The following is a 22,182-nucleotide window of genomic DNA, read 5'->3' as shown; positions in this document are numbered from 1 at the left end:
AAGATTTTTCGAAGATAGGTACTAATGGCGGCAACAGACGTACATACAATATACAAGGGGGGCACGTTACGTGGAACATTGTCCCGAAGTTCTCGTGCGATGAAAGTTTGTGAAATTTTTTTGTTTCCCCAATCCTTCTCCACATCCACTCTGACCGTTCTTGCAACTGTCACGAAATTACATCGGGGACATGCTCAAGCAACCTGCACCATCTGTCGTGCGCTGGTTGTAACTTAATGGCTGGTATGGTGCACGTCATGTACGATCGTGTTCGTGTTCTGAGAGTGACCTCGCGTGACCAGACAATTACAGGTTTCGAACACGTTGTACGTAGCCCCAGAAGTACCAATCGCTTCGGATGAGAAGATCTACCCGGACCCTCCGTTTCCCAGCCGCGATGTTGATTTTAACAAGTTTTCTGCGAGTAATTCTTCTTTGCAACGATGAAGATTAAACCTCGCGACACTGTCGCGGGTCCAGTAAAGACTATAATTTTTGTAGTCGACGGGTACGATAAACGTAATGGAGTCTTTCCTACGGCAGTTTTCGCTGCTGGCAGTTAACACTTGCTGCACACTGTAATTTCGCTAGAATATAGTAATCTTTCGTTAAAATTTTATTATATATATATACGAAATTCAGAAACTCTATCCGGTGAGTAGGAAACTGAAATGTGACGTTTGGGCCATTTATGTGTCATCATCGAAAGATTTCACAGATCTATCTTCTACATAAACTGTATTTTATGGCTGTTTATACTTTTATATAATTAACTACAATCTCTATAATTATTTCAGCCCATGACTGACTTCTTTAGTCAAAATATTATTCTGTTTTTATGTTAAGAATATTATTCTGATTCTAGAGCAGTTGCTGCTTTTCCAAGACATATTAAAAAAAAATTAAACAGTATTGATATATTAGGTAGATATCATTATTATGTGTTCAATGCACTTTGCATTTTTCCAAGATGGCTGTTTAAAAGGAAGATTCTAAAATTACGATACCTCTGCCTTCTATTGTATGATAAATTCCTCACTCATTTTTGTTGCCAATTTATTTACAATTTATAAAGTGTATTTATGTCTTGACAATCAATAGAATATATAAAGTGATTTTACGTTCAAGAATTTAAATATAAATAACTGCAAGATTCGTTATCTGGATACTCGAATCAACTCTTTAACTAATGTTTCGCCGACAGAAAATCTGTACCCGACGCCACGAGTCAACACTTTCGTGGAATCTGTAATCCCGTTCGGATGAGTTTAGCGGGATCACAACCTTTATCTTGCGCATTAACTCATTTCATCCCCGGGCGAGGCCAATTCGACGTTTCTTAACACGGAAAGCTTCGGACAGCGCATAGGTACGTTCGTCACGTGTGTCAGAGGGGTTCGATAAAGGGACGTCGAAGGAGCTCGAAGGGGAGGCCAGCTTTAGGTTAGTTGCGGGGGTTGGGGGTTCCCATGGAGTGAGCGCACTTTTATAAACTTTGTCGTGTACTAATCCTCCTCTGGCCCTGATCCCTCCTAGCCAACTACGCCCGACCCCGAAACGGCCGCCATGATGCCGAGAAACTTCATCAGGCCGTCATTTCGCGTTCCAGAAAGAGAACCAGAGAGAGAGAGAGAGAGAGAGAGAGAGAGAGAGAGAGAGAGAGAGAGAGAGAGAGAGAGAGAGAGAGGGGCCCGAGCCGATCCCTGCTTAGATACTCGCCTCCTCTTAAGGCTGGTCCACCTTCCGTAAATTGGATTACGATACGTGACGTCATTAGCGACATACTTTATTCGTCGAACCAAAGAAACACGAGGACACGATCTCATCTCTCGAGTGAAGATTTTTCAAAATTAAACTGCACGTTACCCAGGTTAAATAGATGAGAAAGTCTCCAAAAATGCTTTATGAAAACGATATAATCTTTCAAAGATATTTATAATTTACTGTGACAGAACACATAAGTGTTAATAGTTCTAGTGTTAACAAATCCTGAAAGAAATTCTAAGAAGTTTTAAAAACATACAGAGATTTTTAAGTTTTCATTAAATAGTTAAAATTCTGCGTTTGCCAAGGAACAAAAAATCGATCGAAGAGAGTGAAATTCAGATAACAAGTTGGTTGGATAAAATGTTAACTGTATTGGAAATCTGTAACTACACCAACTGTAAGATTAACTTATAAAAAATTTTTGTAAAAGGTTATCTCGTTATTTGTCTATAGAATATTCTGATAAACGAATCGTGATTTCGACAGCGGCTGTGTTAATGAAGAAACAAGTAACGGCCGCGAGTTCCGCGAAGAAACGACGCCCGGGATTCCGGGTGCTTTTTAATTAGCGGCAAGGTAAAAAAAAAAGAAAAAGGAAACAGGAGAAAGAGAAAAATGGCAAAGCCGGGGTAAGTGAGGGCAAGCGAGAGCGGTCGGCCGCCAGCAGGATTAATAAATTAGCCGTAAGGTTTTAAAACGGGTGGCCGGCGCCTAAGCTCCAGGACAAGAGAGGAAAAAAGAGCGAAGGGGCAGATAATGGTTCCGGTCAACAAAATGAATACCGGCACGCGCTGTTCTTTCCGGATCTCTGAATAGACTTGTAACGAGTCGGTCGGACCTCTCTCCTTTTCTCCTTTTTCTCCTCCGCCTGTGCTAGCTCTCTATCCCCGTCCTTTTTCCCTATGGGAACCCGTGGCGGGTTTGCGATGGCGAGAGAGGGTCACAGGGAAAAGAGGAAAAAGCGGATCCGAGGGGGCGAGAACGAGGATGAGTACCGGCCACCGAGGGTGAGGCCGTGGCCGAGTGTGTAATTGTGTTATTTTGTTGCCATTTCACGTGAGGGTCACCACGGGAGGGCCAGAGGTGTACATAAACACCAGGATTGTTTTATTCATTCGACCCGGTGCGCGAGCGACGCGTGCCGTGTTCTTTTTTCCCTTTCCTCTCGCGTTCTTATCCCGGGTGATCTTGTTTGGGTACAGCAAAAATCTCTTCGCCCAAATATTCGTTACTGAACTGTAAGAACACCCTGTTCGAAAATTCTAATGTTTCATCTTTGATTTGATCGTTCTTTTGTAATTTATTGATGTGTCGTCAATAACTACAGAGTGCATGGCTACCCCTGAGGAAAATATTAATGGGAGATTCTAGAGGGCAAAATAAGACGAAAATCAAGAACACCAATTTGTTGATGGAGGCTTCGTTAAAAACTTATTAACGTTTAAGGTACCGCCTGTAAAACGGCTCTAGAGCTCCATTAATACGCATTGTTTGCATTTTGAATTATTAAAATTCTTCAATCTGTCCAGAAGTTATGATGTTTTAAAGATACACACGAAATTTTGGAGTGACATTTCTGGTCTGAAATTATATTTTCGGTAAGGAATTTTTTTCTTGAAAATGGTTAGGATTTCGAGGGTATGTCTTTTGAAAAAAAATTATTGTAATTGACCCTTGCAGTTGAAAATAATTTTTCCAGAACGGTTTGAAATTTTTTAATTCCGCCGAAAAATTTGTCAACCTTCCTGAATTTTTTTCTCGAAGATGCGTGGGATTTCGAGGGTATATCTATTGACTAAAAATGATTGTAAATGACCCCTGCAATTGAAAATAATTTTTTCAGAACGGTTTGAAATTTTGTAATTTCGCCGAAAAGTTTGTCAACCTTCCTGAATTTTTTTTTCGAAGATGCGTAGGATTTCGGGAGTATGCGTATTCACTAAAAATGATTGTAATTGACCCCCGCAACAGAAAATAATTTTTTCAGAACGATTCGAAATTTTTTTTGCAGAAAAATTTAAGCACCTACCCACCCTCGATTATTCTTAAAAATTCATTTTTTATTTATAATAAATTTGTTTGATGCTCGACGGAAAAGTTGTTTAATACTTTTTTGTAGGTACCCATGAGACCTACTTCAGAAAAAAGTTTGATTGAAATATATTCACTATTGTAGGAGTTATGGATGTTTGAATATTTGACCACTTTTATGGGGTTTCCCTTACTTTACGGGGTTAAGGATCAACTTTTCGAATATTTTTAGAATTTCTACATATTCTTCACCAAAATACGTGTTGTTTGCCTTTTGAAACATTAAAATCTTTCAATTCGTTCAAAAGTTATGATGTTTTAAAGATATGCATGAAATTTCAGTGAAACATATCAATGGTATGGTCAGGCATATTTTCGGCAAAGAATTTTTTTCTCAAAAGTGCGTAGGATTTCGGGGATATGTCTATTCACCAAAATTGATCGTAATTAATCACCGTAACTAAAAATAATTTTTTCAGAATGATTTGAAATTTTTTAAATTTAATTTTTAATAACGTTTTAATGAAGCCTCAATCAAGAAATTGATATTCTTGATTTTCACCTTATTTTGGCCTATAGAGTCTCCCAGTAAAACTTGTCCCAGTGGTGGCTGAACATTCTGTATATAAAACTATTATTCAAGGTTATCGACGATATGTTTCTAGTCATCGTCGGAAGAACAAATTTAAAGTTACATTACTGAAAGTACGAAACATATTTGTTGGTTATGTGATTAATAAAATATGACGTTTCGTCCTAAATTTGCCAGAGCACTCATCGATAAGATTAATTTAGTGTCCCTATATGTATGTTTTTATATACCATTCCTTCTGATTGTGTAATTATAGCAAGTGTTTATGCTTTCTATTGGAACGTATAATGGACGCTGTGTTGTATCGAAATCGTGGGAGGAAACTACAGTTAAATCGCACCGACGCTGACGATAGAAATTCCATTGTATATTCGTGATTAATCGATGGACAAATTTAAACATTCATATAACGGAGTCAATAAATAGCAACGTACTTATTTTAATCTTCCGATACTGTCGACCTTCGATACCTTCTTTTACACGTCGAAGAAAAATGCAAGTAGAGACATCTTCGACCCTGCAGGTTTATAACTAACCTTATTTACATTTAGCTAAGGAAGTTTCCGTACATCTTGTACTCTCTACTTTAACAGGGTTTCATTTTTATTCAAAGATTTTGAAATTCGATTCAGTAATGAATGGAAAATTTAACATTTTCGAATACTATAATTGACAAGAATTATGGGGGTAAAGAAGAATATAAGAAAGAATCGGAGAAATCTGCATGAAATTGCAAATCATTGATCTGGTTCTGGTAACAAAACATTAAATGTATCATAATGAATATATCTGAAAATATACTTTCACTGTTCGTCGATAACTATTGTTTAGTGTAAGTTGAATAAATCATGTTAAAGAAATAATATTCACTTCAATAGATATAATTCATGAAGTAACAATCCATAACTTTAAAACTTGCTACAAAAATAATATAAAATGATTCTTCAACAAAATAAACATTAAAACAGATTCACTAACCCCAATAAATAAGGAGGAACAAATATGATCACTAGTGAATATGAATGCTTGACAGATAAACGAATGTTTGAAACAACATTCACTGACGAGACAATTGAAGCTAATCCAGTCATTAGTAATTGTACATGATCACTGTTACTTTCACATTCACGATAATATACAGGATATTTCAGTAATCATAGTGCAATCGGAAATGAGATGATTCTATGTCAAGAAAGAATTGATCATATACGACTGGACATCGGCGTAAGTAGAATTAGCCAATAATGGGCAGACGCGCCAAAAAAATAAAACATGCTATAAAATTTTATTCTACATTTTTCTCGTGATTATAAAATAATAATAATATATTTATTTTTAATCATTAATGTACTGATCATTGTTTTCATTGACTTTTTTTATTTCTCAATCACTATTTTGATTCCATCTTCTCAATATTAAGTGCTATCAGAAAGATCAGAAATCTCATTTCGAAATTTGGAAAACCACAGTTGACACTTTCTTATAATCAAAACACGTACCCATACACACAAACATTTTTAACTTTATCTTCGACTATATTGTCTTTTTCAAATTCATAGAGCACCGGATAGCCAAAAATGAATTTCGTCGAGATTTTTAAATATAAAATACTGATTTCGTTTCAGATTGATAAGAGCATACTTCTCAAAATACACAGGGGGAAATTTCAACATACGAACATTTATATAAACTATTATAAGAAACTACCAAATTTATATGACCTAATAGAATCACCGATTCCAAGATTGTAGCGCGATATCACCATAAACTGTCTCGAATATGTTACTGTACGGTCACCGAAAAAATCCCTACGGTCGGTCGAGACAACCCTTCGCCTTAAGCAGCTCTCAGACGCGCGACGCAGAAGACGTAGGAATCTAAAACGAGTAAGCGGGTCCAGAGAACAATCGCTAGGTACGTATTTACACGCGGCGACGCGCGCCCTTAACACGAGGGTAGAGCCCCTGCGCGCGAGTAAAGGTCCTTTTTATGCGTGCGGTCGCAAAGGCAGCGTAAAATTGAGTTACAGGGCAGTTTATTTTTTTATTAGCCAGGCCAACCCTGCCTGCCGCGCGGTTTCAACGCGGAAAGGGTGGTGTTTGCGGCCGACGGATTTCCCGATAGCGGTTTTATGGCGTGTCAACACGCTCTTACGCGGCGCTGTGCCCCCGCGCACGCGTCGAGCAGAAGAGAAAAAACCATACGGAAGAAGCAGAAAGAAACATGAAAAAGGGGCACGCGGCTCACGCGAACCGCTCGCTAAATCGAAAGGATCGAGGAGCCAGCGGCGCGAACGGCCGAGGCGAACGAGCCGACGATTAAAACTATACCTCGAGACCAGGGTCCGGCACGCCTGTACCGCCGTCACGCTTGTAAGTATGCGATTAATCGTGCCCACTTATCACGGGGCTGCGTTTATTCGGCGAGATTTCCGCGATGGTGGATTAACTCTGCCTATCGGACGCCGGAGATCTTTTAACGATCGAGCGCTAGCCGAGATTGACAGTTTCACGGTGAAATTGCTTGAAAATAAATCTCACCGGTGGCTAAACAATGGCTTTGTTCCTTGGAACTTTTTAGGAAACGACGACCACTCTGTGGCATTTGAGAATACACAGCTATGTACAAGTCGAATTATTAAATTTAAATTAGTTTCCGTTCATTCAGATTAATAAGAATATCCTACAACCGGTGGTGAAAGATTTTAATAGGAATTAAAAATATAGAATAAAGTTTTTTTCGTGCAAGCTTTTGTTTTCGAAATAATTGTTACTGAAAATTTATTAGGCTCGATCGAGTATCACTTCTGTTGCGTAATTTCATGTTACTTCTACTTACGTTGGGTGTTTCTAGATGTTGGTGCAATACTATTTGTTTCCACTTGGAAAACAAGTTTGAAAGAAAATAAATAGTATCGTATCATATTAGAAACACCGAAACGAGTAGAAATAGAGAGTAATGGGTAGCCACAATAGCCAAGTCAGCAAAACAATTTTCTTGAAAATAAAGTATCGTATGAAACAATGTTATTCTATAATTTCGATTGACTTTTTCATGTAGAATTATTATATTATGTTGTGCAACATATGTTACGCATTATTATAACTTCAAAATCTGTTATTTGATCTATTTTATCATCACATAAATGCTACATATGTAAACAACTTGGAATAATTAAATATACATGCGGCACAAAAACCAATAAACGTTGAATTGTTGGTAAAATTCAAAACTCAGAATTTGTGCCTCACGTCATAGAAAGTTTAATTTGCCTTTGAATAAACACTATTTATATAATTTCGATACTATTCCATGTAAACAAATCAACAAATAAAATGACGAAAATAACAAACAAGCTTGCATTATTACTATGTTTTCAAACTCATACGACTCCCATAATTAATGATTTTATATTCCATTCAGCAATTATACAGATGTTATCAACGTGTCCTTAAAAGAATTGTAAATAGATTAATTTTTTTTAAATTAATTTCTTCAGATACTAAACTGGTTATATCGGTACTAATATTCCTAGTTAAACTTCGACGAGTTCAAACTCTCTGGATACACTTCAGAAAATACTTTCAACACTAGACTAACGGTAACACGTCAATTTGACAGGCTACAGATTCTATACTTACACTTAAAGAACTCATAATATCGTCTGTTAGCAATTTACATTAAATTTGATTAACCCAATATAAATGTACATCCCAATCGAAAAGAAAATCACGTTTTAACGAAATTGTTAACACGACGGGTTCGGATAAAAATACGCGGCAATCAATGACCGTAAATCCAGCGTTAAATGCTGCTCACTGTTCGAAGATTATCGGGGAGGACCGTTCGAAATTCTCTCTCTGCGCCTATCCGCGCCAATTCGCTTCAGGAATGTTCATCTCCGCAGGTTCAGCCAGAGAAAACGCTAAGGGGATAATGAGGACAGGCAGCAGAGCCGCACGGTGGTAATAAGGTAGCGTGGTGTGGCTGGGATGCTAGTCACGTTTCTAGCTGCTGACAGCTGCGGCTTATACGTATGACGTGGTATCAACCCCAAATTTCCCCGCCTAGGCACATCGTGTCATCGCTGCCCTAAGACCCCGGAATGCACTCGAACTCCCACCTGTCACGCCGCGCAATACCTTGCCTCCCGGCGTATAAGGATGTTTTCTGATCTCTTATTACAGGAGTCATCCCCAGATCCTCGGGGTGTCCCAACCTCCTCTTTATACAAGATATTAGCCAAAATAATCGGTCCTATCCCCTGCACGTGATTACACATAATGAAATGTCCCTTCAGGATTCTTATTATCCTTCATATAAAAAATTATCTCTAGTTATAGTTGAGCTGTAATTAAATATATTAAAAATGATCATCAAGAATTCGTATAAGATCTACAGAGTGCCCTATTTTCGTGTTTATACAAGATATTAACCAAAATAAATAATGGTCCCTTCAGAATTATTATTATCCTTCGTATAAAAAGTATCTGTAGTTATAGTTGAATTGTAATTAAATATATTAAAAATGAACAACTAGGTAATATAGTCTATCAAAATTAGTTACCTCAAGAAAAATGTAATTACTGTTATATTTGCATTTCATGTGCAAGTCGAGGATGACGGTTTGATTATAGAAGAAAGAGGAAAGGTTACCAAATAATGGCCTAGAAATCGTTCGCAGCCCTCGCGACACAGAGCCACGAAGTGCACGTGCTCGAACGCTTCCGATAGTTGCAAGTTTCCCCGTGTCACGAGTCTTTACAATCATCGCGACGTTCCACGATCGAGCGAATAGTTTCGGAGCCGCGTCAAAGACGAAGACAAAGTGGCTGTAGCGGAGGATATGGAGAATAACTTTACTTTGAGAGACCTTGATTTCACCATTTGAGTCATCGCCCCTCGCTTCGTAATTATTGATTTTCCGCGCTACCCTAACTGCCCTAACTTCATAGAGAAAGTAAGAGAGAGCTCGCGCCAGAAAGAGATACATACACAGAAGAGCACGCGGGAGAGTCGAAAATGCCTTTTGTCCCCCTTTCGCAGGGGATAACACAAGGACGGTAACCCTACCACCACGAACGTCAGTCTTATCAATGATTTCACAAATTTCTTAAGCGCCAACGTGTATTTGCATCCTTGTCGGAACCAACGAGGCCTCGAATTCGAACGACGCGACTCGAAGCACCGTGCTCGCCGTCGTTGAAGTCTCGACGGAACACGCGAGTTAAAAATCGACTAGGGTCTCTCTGGTGTTCCCTCTCGAATCCTTTCGAAGGGCAAGGATCCCTTCGCGATAGTTTAAATTCCAGAACCGTCATGACTCGCACGATAAGACATTGGAATTCTCACCTCTGTTGAGACTGGACGGAGACATGGACATTCCTGGCCTGCTCCCGTCGAAGGTCCCCGACCTCTCTGGCATTTTCATGACATTCTCTTGTTGACCTGTTCCACTTCCGGATGACACGTCGCCGCCGGTCGCGGGACTGGACGTGGTCGTGCTGGTCGAGACGGCGGTAATGGTGATGCTAGCCACATTGTTACCGTTTCCGTTACCGGTCGGATTACCGTTGTTGCTCGCGTTACCACCACTGTTGCTGTTCGTCGTTTTGCTCGTTACGTTGCTGTTACAGCTGCCACCGTTACCGTTACCGTTGTTCCCGGTGGTCGAGCCACCGTTCGCGGTGCTACAACTGCTCACGGCCGTCACACTGACCACCCCCTCCCTGGCTATGTCCTGGAGGGCACTAGCGGCACGCGAGCCAACCCCGGCCGGCTGTAGGATCGTGTACTGTTTCGACGAGTCGGGGCTCGTGACCGCTGGCAGACCACTGGTCGGGCTTTTACTGCTGGTCACCGGATTCGACGTGACCTCGTGCCTGGTCACGTGGTGGGTATCCTCTTTCGATGATTTCAACTGAAGCAGTGAGACTGTGGAGGAATGTTTGTCCTCCGGCGTGGGCGCGATCCCGGTAACAGGTTGAGGGGTGGGCATCGTTGGTCCTGGACCAGGTGTCGGGTAACCAACGAACGTGGCGGATGCTGGATACGGTCCGATAGGTGGAATCGCCGCGGATGGCACGGCCACTGACGGCGTGCCTCGACCAGTCGCCTTCGCGTGGTCCGTGTTGGGCGGTCTGAACGCCGACGTCGCGGAGAACGGAGAATTCGACGGCGGCGTTGAACCAGAAGACGTCGTGGCGGTCGCCAGAGCCTTCATACTGTTTTCACTGTACTGTCTATGGTAGTTCGCGTAAAGCTGATGTTGCTGCTGTTGCTGGTGTCTGGCAGCGTTCTGGGGCGATTGTCCGTTCCTGCACCCGCGATCCCTGTCCCTGTCGTTCATTTTCTCCCTGTCGACGTCGTCTTTGTCCGTGGTCGGGTCCGACATGTCGATCTCGAGCTCGTTCGACGAGTCATCTACCAGCTCGTTGAAGTCCGGCGGATCGTATCTGGAATATTTGTCCGTCTGTCGACCTTGAGGGTCCACGTGCGCACCGACCATGTTTCTGTCATTTCTCTCCTTGCTCGACAACGATCTCACGGGCACCGGTCTGATTTTACCCGGCTCGTTCGGGTTCACGTTGTTCACTTGACTCTGAACGCCGATACTCTCGTGTTCCGCTTTCAGAAAATGGTCCAGATCCTTTTTAACTTTCGCGGGGTGCTGTTGCTGCTTGGTCGCTTCCAGTCTCAGCTGTTGCTGCGATTTACTTCTGTCTTGCTGTCCGCGGAATGTTATCACATCCTTCAACGAGCAACCAGCCTCGTTGCTGGTGGTCGACGAGTTCGACACCGACGACGGCGAGAGTTTCGGGTTTTCCTTCTTTTCTTCGAAAAGATTCTCGAAATTCGATTCGTACTTGTCCTCGTCGGAGTTGCCTCTCTGATAGAGGGATCCTCTGGGGCCTGGCCAGCTCCCGGACAAACTTTTCAACGCAGCCTCGGTCTCCCTGATAAGAGTCTCGTCGTCCTCAGGCTCTTCCGAGTGCTTGCTGGACTTTCTTGCGGGGCTGCCGCAGTTGCCAGCGGCGAACGCTCGTTTCTTTTGCGGCAACGGTATGGTCTTGCCGAGATCGTTGGCGTCCAGCGACTTTCGCGTCTCGTCGTCCCGTACGCTTTTCCTCCTTCGCTTGGCAGCAGCATCAGCTGTCTCCATTTCTTGAGTAATGACCGGTTGTGCGCCCTTCTTGTTGATCAACGGTAGCTGTTGCTGAAACGGCTGCTGTTGCTGTAGCTGCTGCGGTTGCTTAGGATTCGGGTTGACGGACTCTGCTTCCAGCTTCCGTTTTTTGAGATGAGCCATCGCATTCTGGCCACCCGGCACGCTGGTCAGTTCCACCCTGGAACACAAAAATTCCAGAGGATCAGGAAATCTGCTCTCTCGTCGGATGCATGGATGCAGTGTGAGTTTTTTTTGATTTATGAGTGCAAGGTCGTCGGCTCAAGGTCGCCGCGATTCCAACAGACTTTTTTTTTTTGTTCACACCCGTCTTCTCGATTTACTTAACCCGTGCTCTATCGAAAGCCTAAAGGATCGTCTCTCGAGAAATTTCACCTGAAAGCTGTCGGCGGCCGTCGAGGGCCATCGCCCCGGATCTTAGGACCCGTTCCATCCAGTCGCAACGTTCCAATCTCCAGATGAACAACTGCCAGCGTTTCCTCCGATCGAACCACACCGCGTCGTGAGACTCTCTCCTGGAACGGACCCGACAAAAATTTCTCGGAAACCACGCACGCGCGTGCGTGTTTACGCACCAGTCACGCGTGTTCCCCGTAGCCACCGTGTATACGTACGAACGGGGCCTTTGCGTAGCACAAGTGCGCGGTGAGCCCTTCCAGACGAGGTGCTCGCGAGCTACTGTGCTATGTTTAAGTTCGTTCGGGGGTGGCGATCTTCCGGAGCCCACGGAGGGGATGAAGGCTTGCGCGGGCAACCGGCAGCTTCTGCTTCGCCGCGAAAAGTGGGGGCGGGTTCTGCGCACTGTCCACCCCTTTCAGCTTAGCTGGAACGCGATTCCCGGCCTCTCAGCACGTCCCCTTACTCGCCTCACCACCCCCTGCGATAGCAGAGAATGGAACACGACCCCTGGATGCACACCGAGCCGTCCAGTGTGTTGGGATACGTGCGCCGTACACCTCCGGTCGCTTATATTCGCCCACATCTTAACTTCCACCGCCCCGTTTCGCCTCGACCTACGTGTACCTGTGCTACCTGGTTCTCCTCGCTGCCTTAAGAGTCCCGACAACACTGATTCCCGGCCAGAGACCTTTTTTTTCTCCTCTCCTTTTCGAATTCCGCCCGGAGCTTCGTGCAACGAGCAACGTCAAATTAAATTAGATTTAATAACGAAAACCCCCAACGATCGTTGCTCTCTTTTCTTTTCATTACGCTGATGTAACGTTCAGCGAGAACGCCGAGGTTCTCGAACGTTATATTAAACTAAAAAACACGTCGGTGGAAATACGTTGTCTTGCTAGGTTTTCTCTATGCTATAATGCGTAATTTTTATACAGAGCGACTATCTCGAACGATTACCTAGAAAATGTACGTTCAAGATAACATCTTATTTGCACCACCTAGAGTGCCACATTTTCACGATGGTTATCTGTTAATATTATACAGTACATCGCGTTTCGTACTTGGAAATATAAATAAACTCGTTCCAACAGTTTCATGTTTCCGTTGCCTTCGCTATGCACGAAAGGTCTCGAAACTACGCAAATTCTTGAGGCATACGAGAAATTAATACACACTCGAATGTTTGACGTTACGACGTTAAATTTCAATTATCTTTGAACGACGGTTTATCCATTTGATACGTAACGTAACTTTGGCTTCTTTCTGGAAACGATTGTAACCATATTTTCAATCGTCATCCCCCCCTCTCCACGGTTTGTTCGTACGGTTTAGAGCGATAGCGAGAACCTACAACTCGAATTAGATAAACCCAGGTTCCAAGAGGTGGTACAGGAAGAAGAAGAAGAGCAGGATCAGCGTCAGCGCTTAGCGGAGCTTCCAAGGATCTCGGGAGTGAGAGGGCTTTCCTTAAACCCTAAACCCTCCTCAGACCGCGGGAGCTCGGAGTTTAGAGCAACGAACTCATAGAAAGGACTGCCGGGAAGAGAATGTGCCCCCGAACTAAAATCGGAAGTTAAATCGCACCGACGGCTTAAGACATTATCACTTTTCTTCACTGGCCAATGCTCGTCGGTCCAGCCCGGGGTAGTCGAGAGTTCGAGAACGAGAGAAAGAGAGGAGCGGACAGTGTCGGAGCAAGGAACAGCTTGGAATCCCTTCCAGTTAGGGATCAATGCTTCCTCGTCCACCCTCCAATTACGTGTCATCCCTTATGGCCTGTGGGGAATAATTAGAAAGCAGCCCTTCTCTTGCCCCGAGTGCCTGCGTTCGTCGACGGTATCGCGAAAAGATTAGTTTCGTTTTCGTACCGAATGTGTCGCGTACGCGGTTAAAGTCTCCGACTGCACCAGCGTTCGCTGCTTTAGAATTTTATTTCGTCGCAATCAGGAAGGAAGAAAAGACGTCGACGAAGCATGGAGATTCTGTTTACGTAATATCGATAGATTTTTTAATAGAAACATGGAACGCGAATATTACCGAGTATTTTGATCCGACCGGATGTACTTGCTATTCAGCCTGCGCCGACAGATAACAGTCCACCCTCTCAACAGACATGAAGATCTCGACACCTCAAAATCCGTACTCGTCAATTAATTAGCAAGTGCCGTTCGTAGCGGAGGAGATGGTTACCCAGGAACACGAGGCTGCATTGCGGACGATGGTGCCTCCTCTGAAGGGATTAGAGTATTAGGCGACGTCACGTCACTAGAGTCTAAAGCAGCCTCCTTGGGACTGTGCTCTTAGAGATAGCCCAAACTTACACACCCCCCGCCTTACCGATGGTTCTTTAGGTACCCCCCTTCGCGCTCTCTTCCCCCGTTATCTCGCCCAGATCCCTCTCTCTCCCTCTGTTATCATCTTTCCTCGTTGCTTCTGGATGTCCCTGGCGTCCTTCTTCCGAGCCCTCGACAATTCCAATTAGATAAACCACCGCCGGATCACGGCACTCTTAGCGGTCGTATTGGAGGTTAAGTCTCTGTCTTCGGATTTCTACCGAAATAACTGCACTCCGTGAAATATTGGCATCGATATCGGCTGATGAACATCAACTGTCCATGCAACAAACGATTTCTGCTACGAGTAAACTCTATATTAGTTCGAACGTCTCTTTATTTTGGTTCCCTTCTTCTTCTTGTGTGTCTATAGTTATCACTAGCAAGGAGTAAAATAATAATAGGTTTACTCAGACTGCTAAAAAATGAAAATTCTGTTCCAAAAGCAATTATTAAATGGTCTCTTTTATAACATAAATTTAAAATGAACGTAGATTGGCAGGGGATGCAATAGGGCAAAATTTACTTTAATATAGCTAATTAATACCAAGTATAGATAACGTACAGTTTCTGGAAACTGTTTTAAACGAATCGGAATCATTTTCTTCGCTCCTATTTCGACCGAATACCCTACAAGGGTGTTCTCGCGAAAGGAACTCGTACATCTTTTTCTCGCCGACATTCAAGGGGTGGGAGAAGTCGACGCTAGGCGAACGCCGGATAATTTAGGGGTCTCTCACGCGTGGATAATGGGGAACTTGGCTAATGCACCCCACTTGGCACCACGTGGATTCGCGTGAGTTTTGTGGCTCAGACTCTTCCTGTTACCCTTGGCTTTCTTAGACTGAATGAAAGCACACCAAGGGTGCAGAACAATTTCAAACGCTCCGCCAGAGTTCGAAGTCACGAAACCCTAGCGATAAAAACCAACGTTTCCCACAGAGGAAATTGCCTCCTACGACTCGATCACGACAATTTTAATTTTTTAATTCTTCCATACTGCATACTAATTTTATCATTCCTTCCAAGACACGAATATATTTAATATTTGTCCTCGGCTAAAATAATATTTACTTTATAAGCAAAATTAACACTAATTTCTAAAGAAATTCTTCGATCTCGACAACGAGTAAACACAATGTGTGCACGAACTTAAAAATCCGAATTATTAAGATTCCAAATTAGACGGACCCCTCGAACCTGAGCGATCGTTGGAGTCGATTACGGAATTCTGGAGCGTTAATTATAATCGCCAGAAAATTCCGAAGGCTGAAATCGGGAATCAGAATGCCGAGGACTCTTATTTAACGAACCGAGAATAGTGGAGCCATTGTCTGACCATCGACGGTGGCATTCTACTGAACATGATTCCTGTCCGAGAAACCTAACGAATTGGCTTTATTTCCAAGGGGATTCTGCGATTCTGCCTCTATTCTCCGTCGAGCCGCTTTCATGGCAGGGGCCGAGGGAAGATTTTAAAGCGTACTCGTGTCGTGGCATTAGTGCGAGCGGAGGACGGACGGCTGCGACTGGGACAGCTGCCCCCGTCGGACATCGCTTCGACTCCCGGCTCCGGGGAATACCTCGTCCCTTTACTAACTATCCGCCCTTACGTCAACCACTTCGCTCTCCGACCGTTTCTTTTCCTCTTGCTTTTTCGACCCGCTCGGAGACTGACGTCTTAAACCAATCGAATTCCGATCAAATATTTAACGCTGCCGGGACCGACGCTTTAAGTGGCTCTTCCATCGCTGGACCCTGTTTTTCAGCGAGAAACACCTTACGTCGTTGTCCTGTTCCATCGAGTTTCCCTGTTCTACGCCGCTCTAAGTAGGAAATATGGTCCCTTATTTTTTCAAGTTTTAAGTGTTCCTACGGCAGCTAACGCGATTCCAATGACTCCTGCCCGATACTTTGCGAGGAGGCCAGGGAAGACGAAAAGGGGTGCGTCTGTCAGAAATTGTCCGACTCGAGGGAAATATTTTCAATTCTTTTACTAACATCCGCGCACATTCAGGCTGGTTTCTACGACAAATAGTATTCCTCACGAAAGAAAGAGTACATTTAGTTTTAAATATTGACAAATCGATGTAGTTTAAAGTGTTAAGTTGATTGACAAGTTTGCTGATTTTTCTGGAGAAAATGGACAGGTGTTACTGCTTTTATATCGACGTGTCTCAACAAATAATAAATATATTTAGCATTTGTTTCTTAAACTAATTGAATCCCAATAAAATAGTTTAAAGTATTGGGTTGATTGACAAGTTTGCTGATGTTTCTGGAGAAGATGAACACAGGTGTTGCTGCTTTTATATCGACGTGTCTCAACAAATAATAAATATATTTAGCATTTGTTTTTTTTCATTTTTAAAAAATTTGTGAAACTACCAAACTTGACTCGTCACAAAAAACGAAACTACAATTCTATAATTAAACTTGAAATTCATATAGAGTTTAATTTGGACTCTACATTATATTTCAATTCTTTATGTTTCTAATTTTGCCTTAACAACAATTTCAATTTCTTCTGCCTTAAAAGTGTCTTATCAATATATCGAATTATGGACGTTCCAATATATTTCTTTATAATCATTCGTGTTATATAATACAGTATTTCCCTTCAGGAAGCTGACGAACTATTGTCGATAGGTTTAGGGACCCCCTTCAGTTTGAGAAACGCGTATAATGTTAGGGTTGGTTCAGTGTCCACCATGGCAGTCAAAGTGTTAAGACGTATGTATTTCTCGTGGCAAGGTGCAGCAGAGGTTTCTCTGGTTCGATTAACGGGCCAGCCGTGGATCAGCGGTCCTGGTCCAAAGTAGAGGTTGCCTTTTTTGTCCCTTTCGGCATACGGCAATACGTCACGCGTCCCGGTTTTCGGGGTGTAATTAAAGAGAGCGCAGAACAGCATGACGCCTCGGGCTTGTCTGGGGTAAGGAGCGGGGCGAGACGACCAGGGTCGTGGGTGTGGGGTATAAGGGATGTGTTTTACCGAGGGATACTTATACCATCCCTACGCGGCACATATTTTCATATAACAAAACCATCTGCGTGCCGCGCATAACAAATTTCAACTGATTTATAGTGAGGCTGGGGCAGGCGGGCGCAAATTTTCGCAGTTACGTCGACGCCGACGCCGACGCCGACGCCGACGCCGCCGTCAGACGCTCGGACGTGGCGGTACATCCTTTTAACAATTTACGAGCGTAGTACTCTTTTCTTCGACAGGCGAAACAGTGTGTGTGGTGTTAATTGGTCCGATATGTGTGCTTTCAAATAGGGTAGTTGTCCGAGTAATAGCTCATTTGGCAACGCTTTCGTTCGATAATGTAATATTATTAATTTAATCAACGATCCCTGTATTTTATCTTTTTCTACGCTGATAGCATAAATAACTTAAAAATCACAATGGTGATTGCTTGTAATGAGGCTTAAAAAATGTGACGTTTGTTCGCTATCTTTATCGAAGTAGAAATTAAAGATTATTATATTTTACTAGGGTCACTAATTAGATCAGATTATTAGGACATCTTGGTACTTTCAAATTGAATTAAATACTATTTTAATATTATTTTTATCCATAAAACTTTATATTATTATTGTTACATGTCATTATGAACTATAGGATGAACTATAACTAAATAACTATTACTGAATATTCCATATTCCATAATTGGTATCTCCTGTGTTTACATTTTATTAGATACGCGAAATAATCATCCCCTTTATGGTTTGCCAGAAATTCATGTAACACTGCATTAGAACACCATCGTACTATTGAAAAGTAAAAAATAATTTATACAATTACTCAATAATTATATTTCTTACAGTGAAATATTTGCATGGATAAAAAATGCAATGTAAAAATGTATTATAAAGATGTTTATGTTTTCTCTGTATAAATATTCGTACAGAAAAAGATTGAAGGAACTCGATATTACGTATAAGAGAATTAAACGTAGAAACGTTAACAAGATTTGCATATGTCTCAACGTTTCCTGAACAGCGCGCAAGAGAAATCGGAAAGGACGTCTCTGCAAGTTTCACACTGATATCTGTGAGGAACGCGACCCTAAAGGGTTGCACGGAGGGGGTTGCAAAGTCGGGTATGTACATAGAAGGGCAAAGAGGGGAGGGGGTGGTAAGAAGGGACTATACTCGGACCAACCGTCGTCGGACCGAGCCATTGGATCGATAATGTCATAGTGACAAGTACCAGCACATGTATCCTTCTTATGCTTACAGCGATATTGTCCATGTTCTTATTTATGCGACCTGCCCTTAGAAACTTCGTCTTAGAGAAAACACGGTACGGCACTCGGTACTCGGAAACCAGTATTCAACAATTATAATACTATTACTTAAAGGTTAAACGTTACTTGAAGTCGGACATACTGAATCATGGTGTACCTTATTTTATGATATAATGCAAGATCAGTATATGTGATTATTTATTTCTTAAATTTATATATTTAATTCTCAGTGAATAGTGCTTTTGATTGATACTAAATTCGATAAAAAGAAAACAGAATAAATTACAGGGGATTGTTATAATTTTCTCAGTCTCCATTCTTGTTGTCGTAAGATATCGTTGCAAAAAATATATGAATCGAGTCCATATTTTTGGGGCAGATTAATAACCTTTGATTGACACTTTCATTGTGTCGAAACGCGGCGAAAACAAACGTAGTTCTTACTGTAAAACGCGCGGGGCAGTAAATCCCGAAACGAACCCGGAATAAACTGTCCGAGCTACGACCATAATAATATGCCTCCGTCGACGCCGCCGCCAGATTGTTACGGCTTGTTGGAATTGCCTCTCCGAAAACCAGTCCGCTTCGCGGTGTTCTTGGATTACGATGCAATTTCTCGAGCCTCATGGGCTTGCACTGATGACGGCCCTTAAAACTCAAAAGCCCCCTCTACCGAGATTCCTCGGGCCGGAATTACGTGTAGCCGTGTGTGTCGATGAATTCGAACGATGCCCTCGACTGTTTCCGGTGTCACAAAACTTTTTCACGGAGCGCATCTCATGAATAAATGAATCGGTCATTTCGGGGAGGGCGTAACTACAGTTCTCGACAATGGTCCCATTTTTACGGTAAATTCGTTCCATGACGGTTGCTGGAACCCGTATTTCTCGAAACACGGGCACCTCGAAAATAATGCTTTCAAAATGGTCAGTTTTCACGATGTTTGATAACTAGACTTAAGTCTCTGGTAGATTTACGATTTATACTGAACGAGCACGAAACTCAATAATTGGAATTTTGGTAACAGGTACGTTCAATTTCATTTCGTTTCATTTATCCATAACCATAGATAACATTCACCATGTTTCTGGTCAACATCTCTTAACACTAGATTCATGGACATTGCACACTTTGTATCAAGATACTTTACATCGACAATTATATAGAAATTTTTCTTTCAACGTGGAAGTATATTTGATAGAATAAATTGCAAGTAAGTAATAGTTGCTAGTTCTGTAACTTCAAAGATGGACACTCGTAAAATTGATCCCTAAATGTAGTGTCGAATCAACTAACATCACGAAATTTCAATTATTCGAGTATTCGTAATAATTGATACGATCGTGGCCGATGACACGAACAATTTTCCAAGGTTCCCCAGACCGTGAGTCGCGTACAAATCTCGTTTACGGGCCCGGCTCTCTTTTCCACCCATAAATACACGTAACGCAGAGTTCGCCAACTCTCTCATTCCGTGCGGCGAAGTGTTATACGTGCGTGCACACGGCCATAAAGTGAAAAAGGTCCACGGCAGTTTGTTACCAGGAGCAGTTGTAACGGAAGGGCACGTATCGGGTAACATGATTACAAATATATCATAACCTTCTTCGCCCTTTCTTCGGCAACGTTCTCGAATGGGCCCCGGCTGGAAGCGGGAGCGTGTCCTTCGACACGCGATACACGTGCGTCGCCTGTCGATGCGGCTTTATCGCAGCAAATCACTGCCGGCCCGAAGAAATAAAGACAAAAGGTGGTCGTCGGGGGGCGGGAGGAACCAGCTAGGGGCACGTAGCACATCCCTTGGCTAAATCGAATTGACAGAGCACGCTTCGTGTGTACTCTGCAGCCGAGGAAAGACCTGGGATGCGATCATGGCACGGGATACAACGTTACTCGTCCTTTACACTATCCTTTATTGATTCTAAATTGCTTGCACGACCATATTGAGATGTCTAATTTCTGGCTTGCATCTTCTCCTGAGTGTACTTTTGCTGTACACACTTCTGTTTGGTATTTTTCCTCTATGTAACTTGATGTACTATTATTTATACGTGACATCAAATTACATACGTGGTCAACGAAATGTATCCATGGTGCCAGAATCTTAGCCAAATATAGTAGCGAACAATTGCAGCTTAATTTAGGCGAGAAGGAATTAATTACTGAACAGATAGTAAAGTTGACATTTTAAAATGCTGCCCTTACTGATTCTTATTGTTGGAATTTTAATCGCTATTTCCAGCTTTTGACTTGGCGAGTGTTATCCTCTGCACACTCAGGAGATGTATCGTTTATTGTGCAATCACATTTAATAAATAAGTTTACTTTGTGTGTTTAAATCATTCAGATTCATTACCTTAACCGAACACTTATATTTGTGAGGGAGATTCTTATATTTTATAAAGGAACTGGGACACTAAATCGAGCACTTGTGTGAAGGTGTAGCCCAATCAGACAATAAAGTTGACAGCATTTTAAAATACATCCTTACTGATTCTTATATTTGTAAAAGAGAGGGGAGCTGGGACGTTGAATGGCCCATCGAGTACTTGTGAGAGAGCCCTTTGCTGGCGAGCGCAAAAAGTGTCACCACGTGTTATTCAATATTCTTCGAACTTAACCTAAAAAGATTGATCTAAAACATTTTATATTATTCTCACCACTATCGGAGGTCTACCTTCTCTTTTATATCAAGAAAAAGTAATAAAGAAACTTTGTACGATTCGAGGTAAAATCAATCATCCTAATTTACTGGACGATTGCTCGACGAGATGCTCCCTTGTATTCCTGGGATCTAATGAAACACTGTTCGACGACGGACGGAATAATTTGTGCGACAGCCAAACGATGATTCGACGCGAGAGTCCGAAGGCCTGTCCGAGGGTAAAGGCCAAACGACTAATATAAGAATATTATGGATAGAGGAGCAGCGATCGTATCGCGGATCAGCGTCCCGGAAACGGGGACCGCCCCGTAGCCAAGGCAGCCAGATATCTGGGAATGTTTTACACCTCATTAGGCAACAATGTGTTGTTGCCAGGGTGAATTATATCGGGCATGAGACGCCCGTCAAGACAAATGGCTCGAACCGGAGGTAATTGTGGGCTTTTATTAGCTCTGGTTTCTCCTGTTGGCTGCAAATCGCGCAACGCCGAGTCGGAGACGTCGAGGCAGCAACGATGGCGCGAGGCAATAGTAACTCACAGCCCTGGCTAAACCCTTCCAGCGTCTTCTCCTCTATTTTCCTTCTCTCCGTGAAGTCTCTCGTCGTTCGTCTTCGTCTCTCTTCGCTGGGCCTGCCGCGCGTCGTTTTCGGTGCTGTGTAATTACTCGCGTGACAGTAATGCAGGAATGCGAATCTCGTCTCTCTAATTCCTGCAGACTCATCCCCCGCCCTCGTCTCGCAGTTAAGCGACTCATATCAATCGTTTTTCAGTCGTTTCCCTTTCTTTACGTGGTTTTTTGCTCGATAATACATAATGTAAGAATTTAAGCTTCTAAAGTATTTAGGTCAACAATGAGATGTTTCACGAAAATAGATTGCAAAGTTAAATTTGTACACAGTTATTCGACAAACGTTTATTTTTGCGAGTTAAATCTTGCGCTGAAAAATCGTTCCTC

At 42.5% G+C, this 22,182-nt stretch overlaps 1 protein-coding gene across 1 annotated transcript in view; it reads right to left on the bottom strand.

Annotated features, from left to right (window-relative positions):
• LOC122401356 overlaps positions 1-22,182 on the bottom strand; it is a 116,291-nt gene that overhangs the window by 35,283 nt on the left and 58,826 nt on the right. The window contains exon 4 of the mRNA XM_043403436.1: positions 9,743-11,736. Coding sequence (XP_043259371.1) covers positions 9,743-11,736 — 1,994 coding nt within the window. The remainder of the gene's footprint in view (positions 1-9,742; positions 11,737-22,182) is intronic.

The sequence above is a fragment of the Colletes gigas genome, unplaced genomic scaffold, assembly GCF_013123115.1.
Source record: "Colletes gigas isolate AHSC1104 unplaced genomic scaffold, ASM1312311v1 Colletes_gigas_Sc00024, whole genome shotgun sequence".
Classification (NCBI taxonomy): Eukaryota; Metazoa; Arthropoda; class Insecta; order Hymenoptera; family Colletidae; genus Colletes; species Colletes gigas.
Note: the sequence above shows the minus strand (reverse complement) of the source record. Positions and strands in the feature narration are given on the sequence as shown.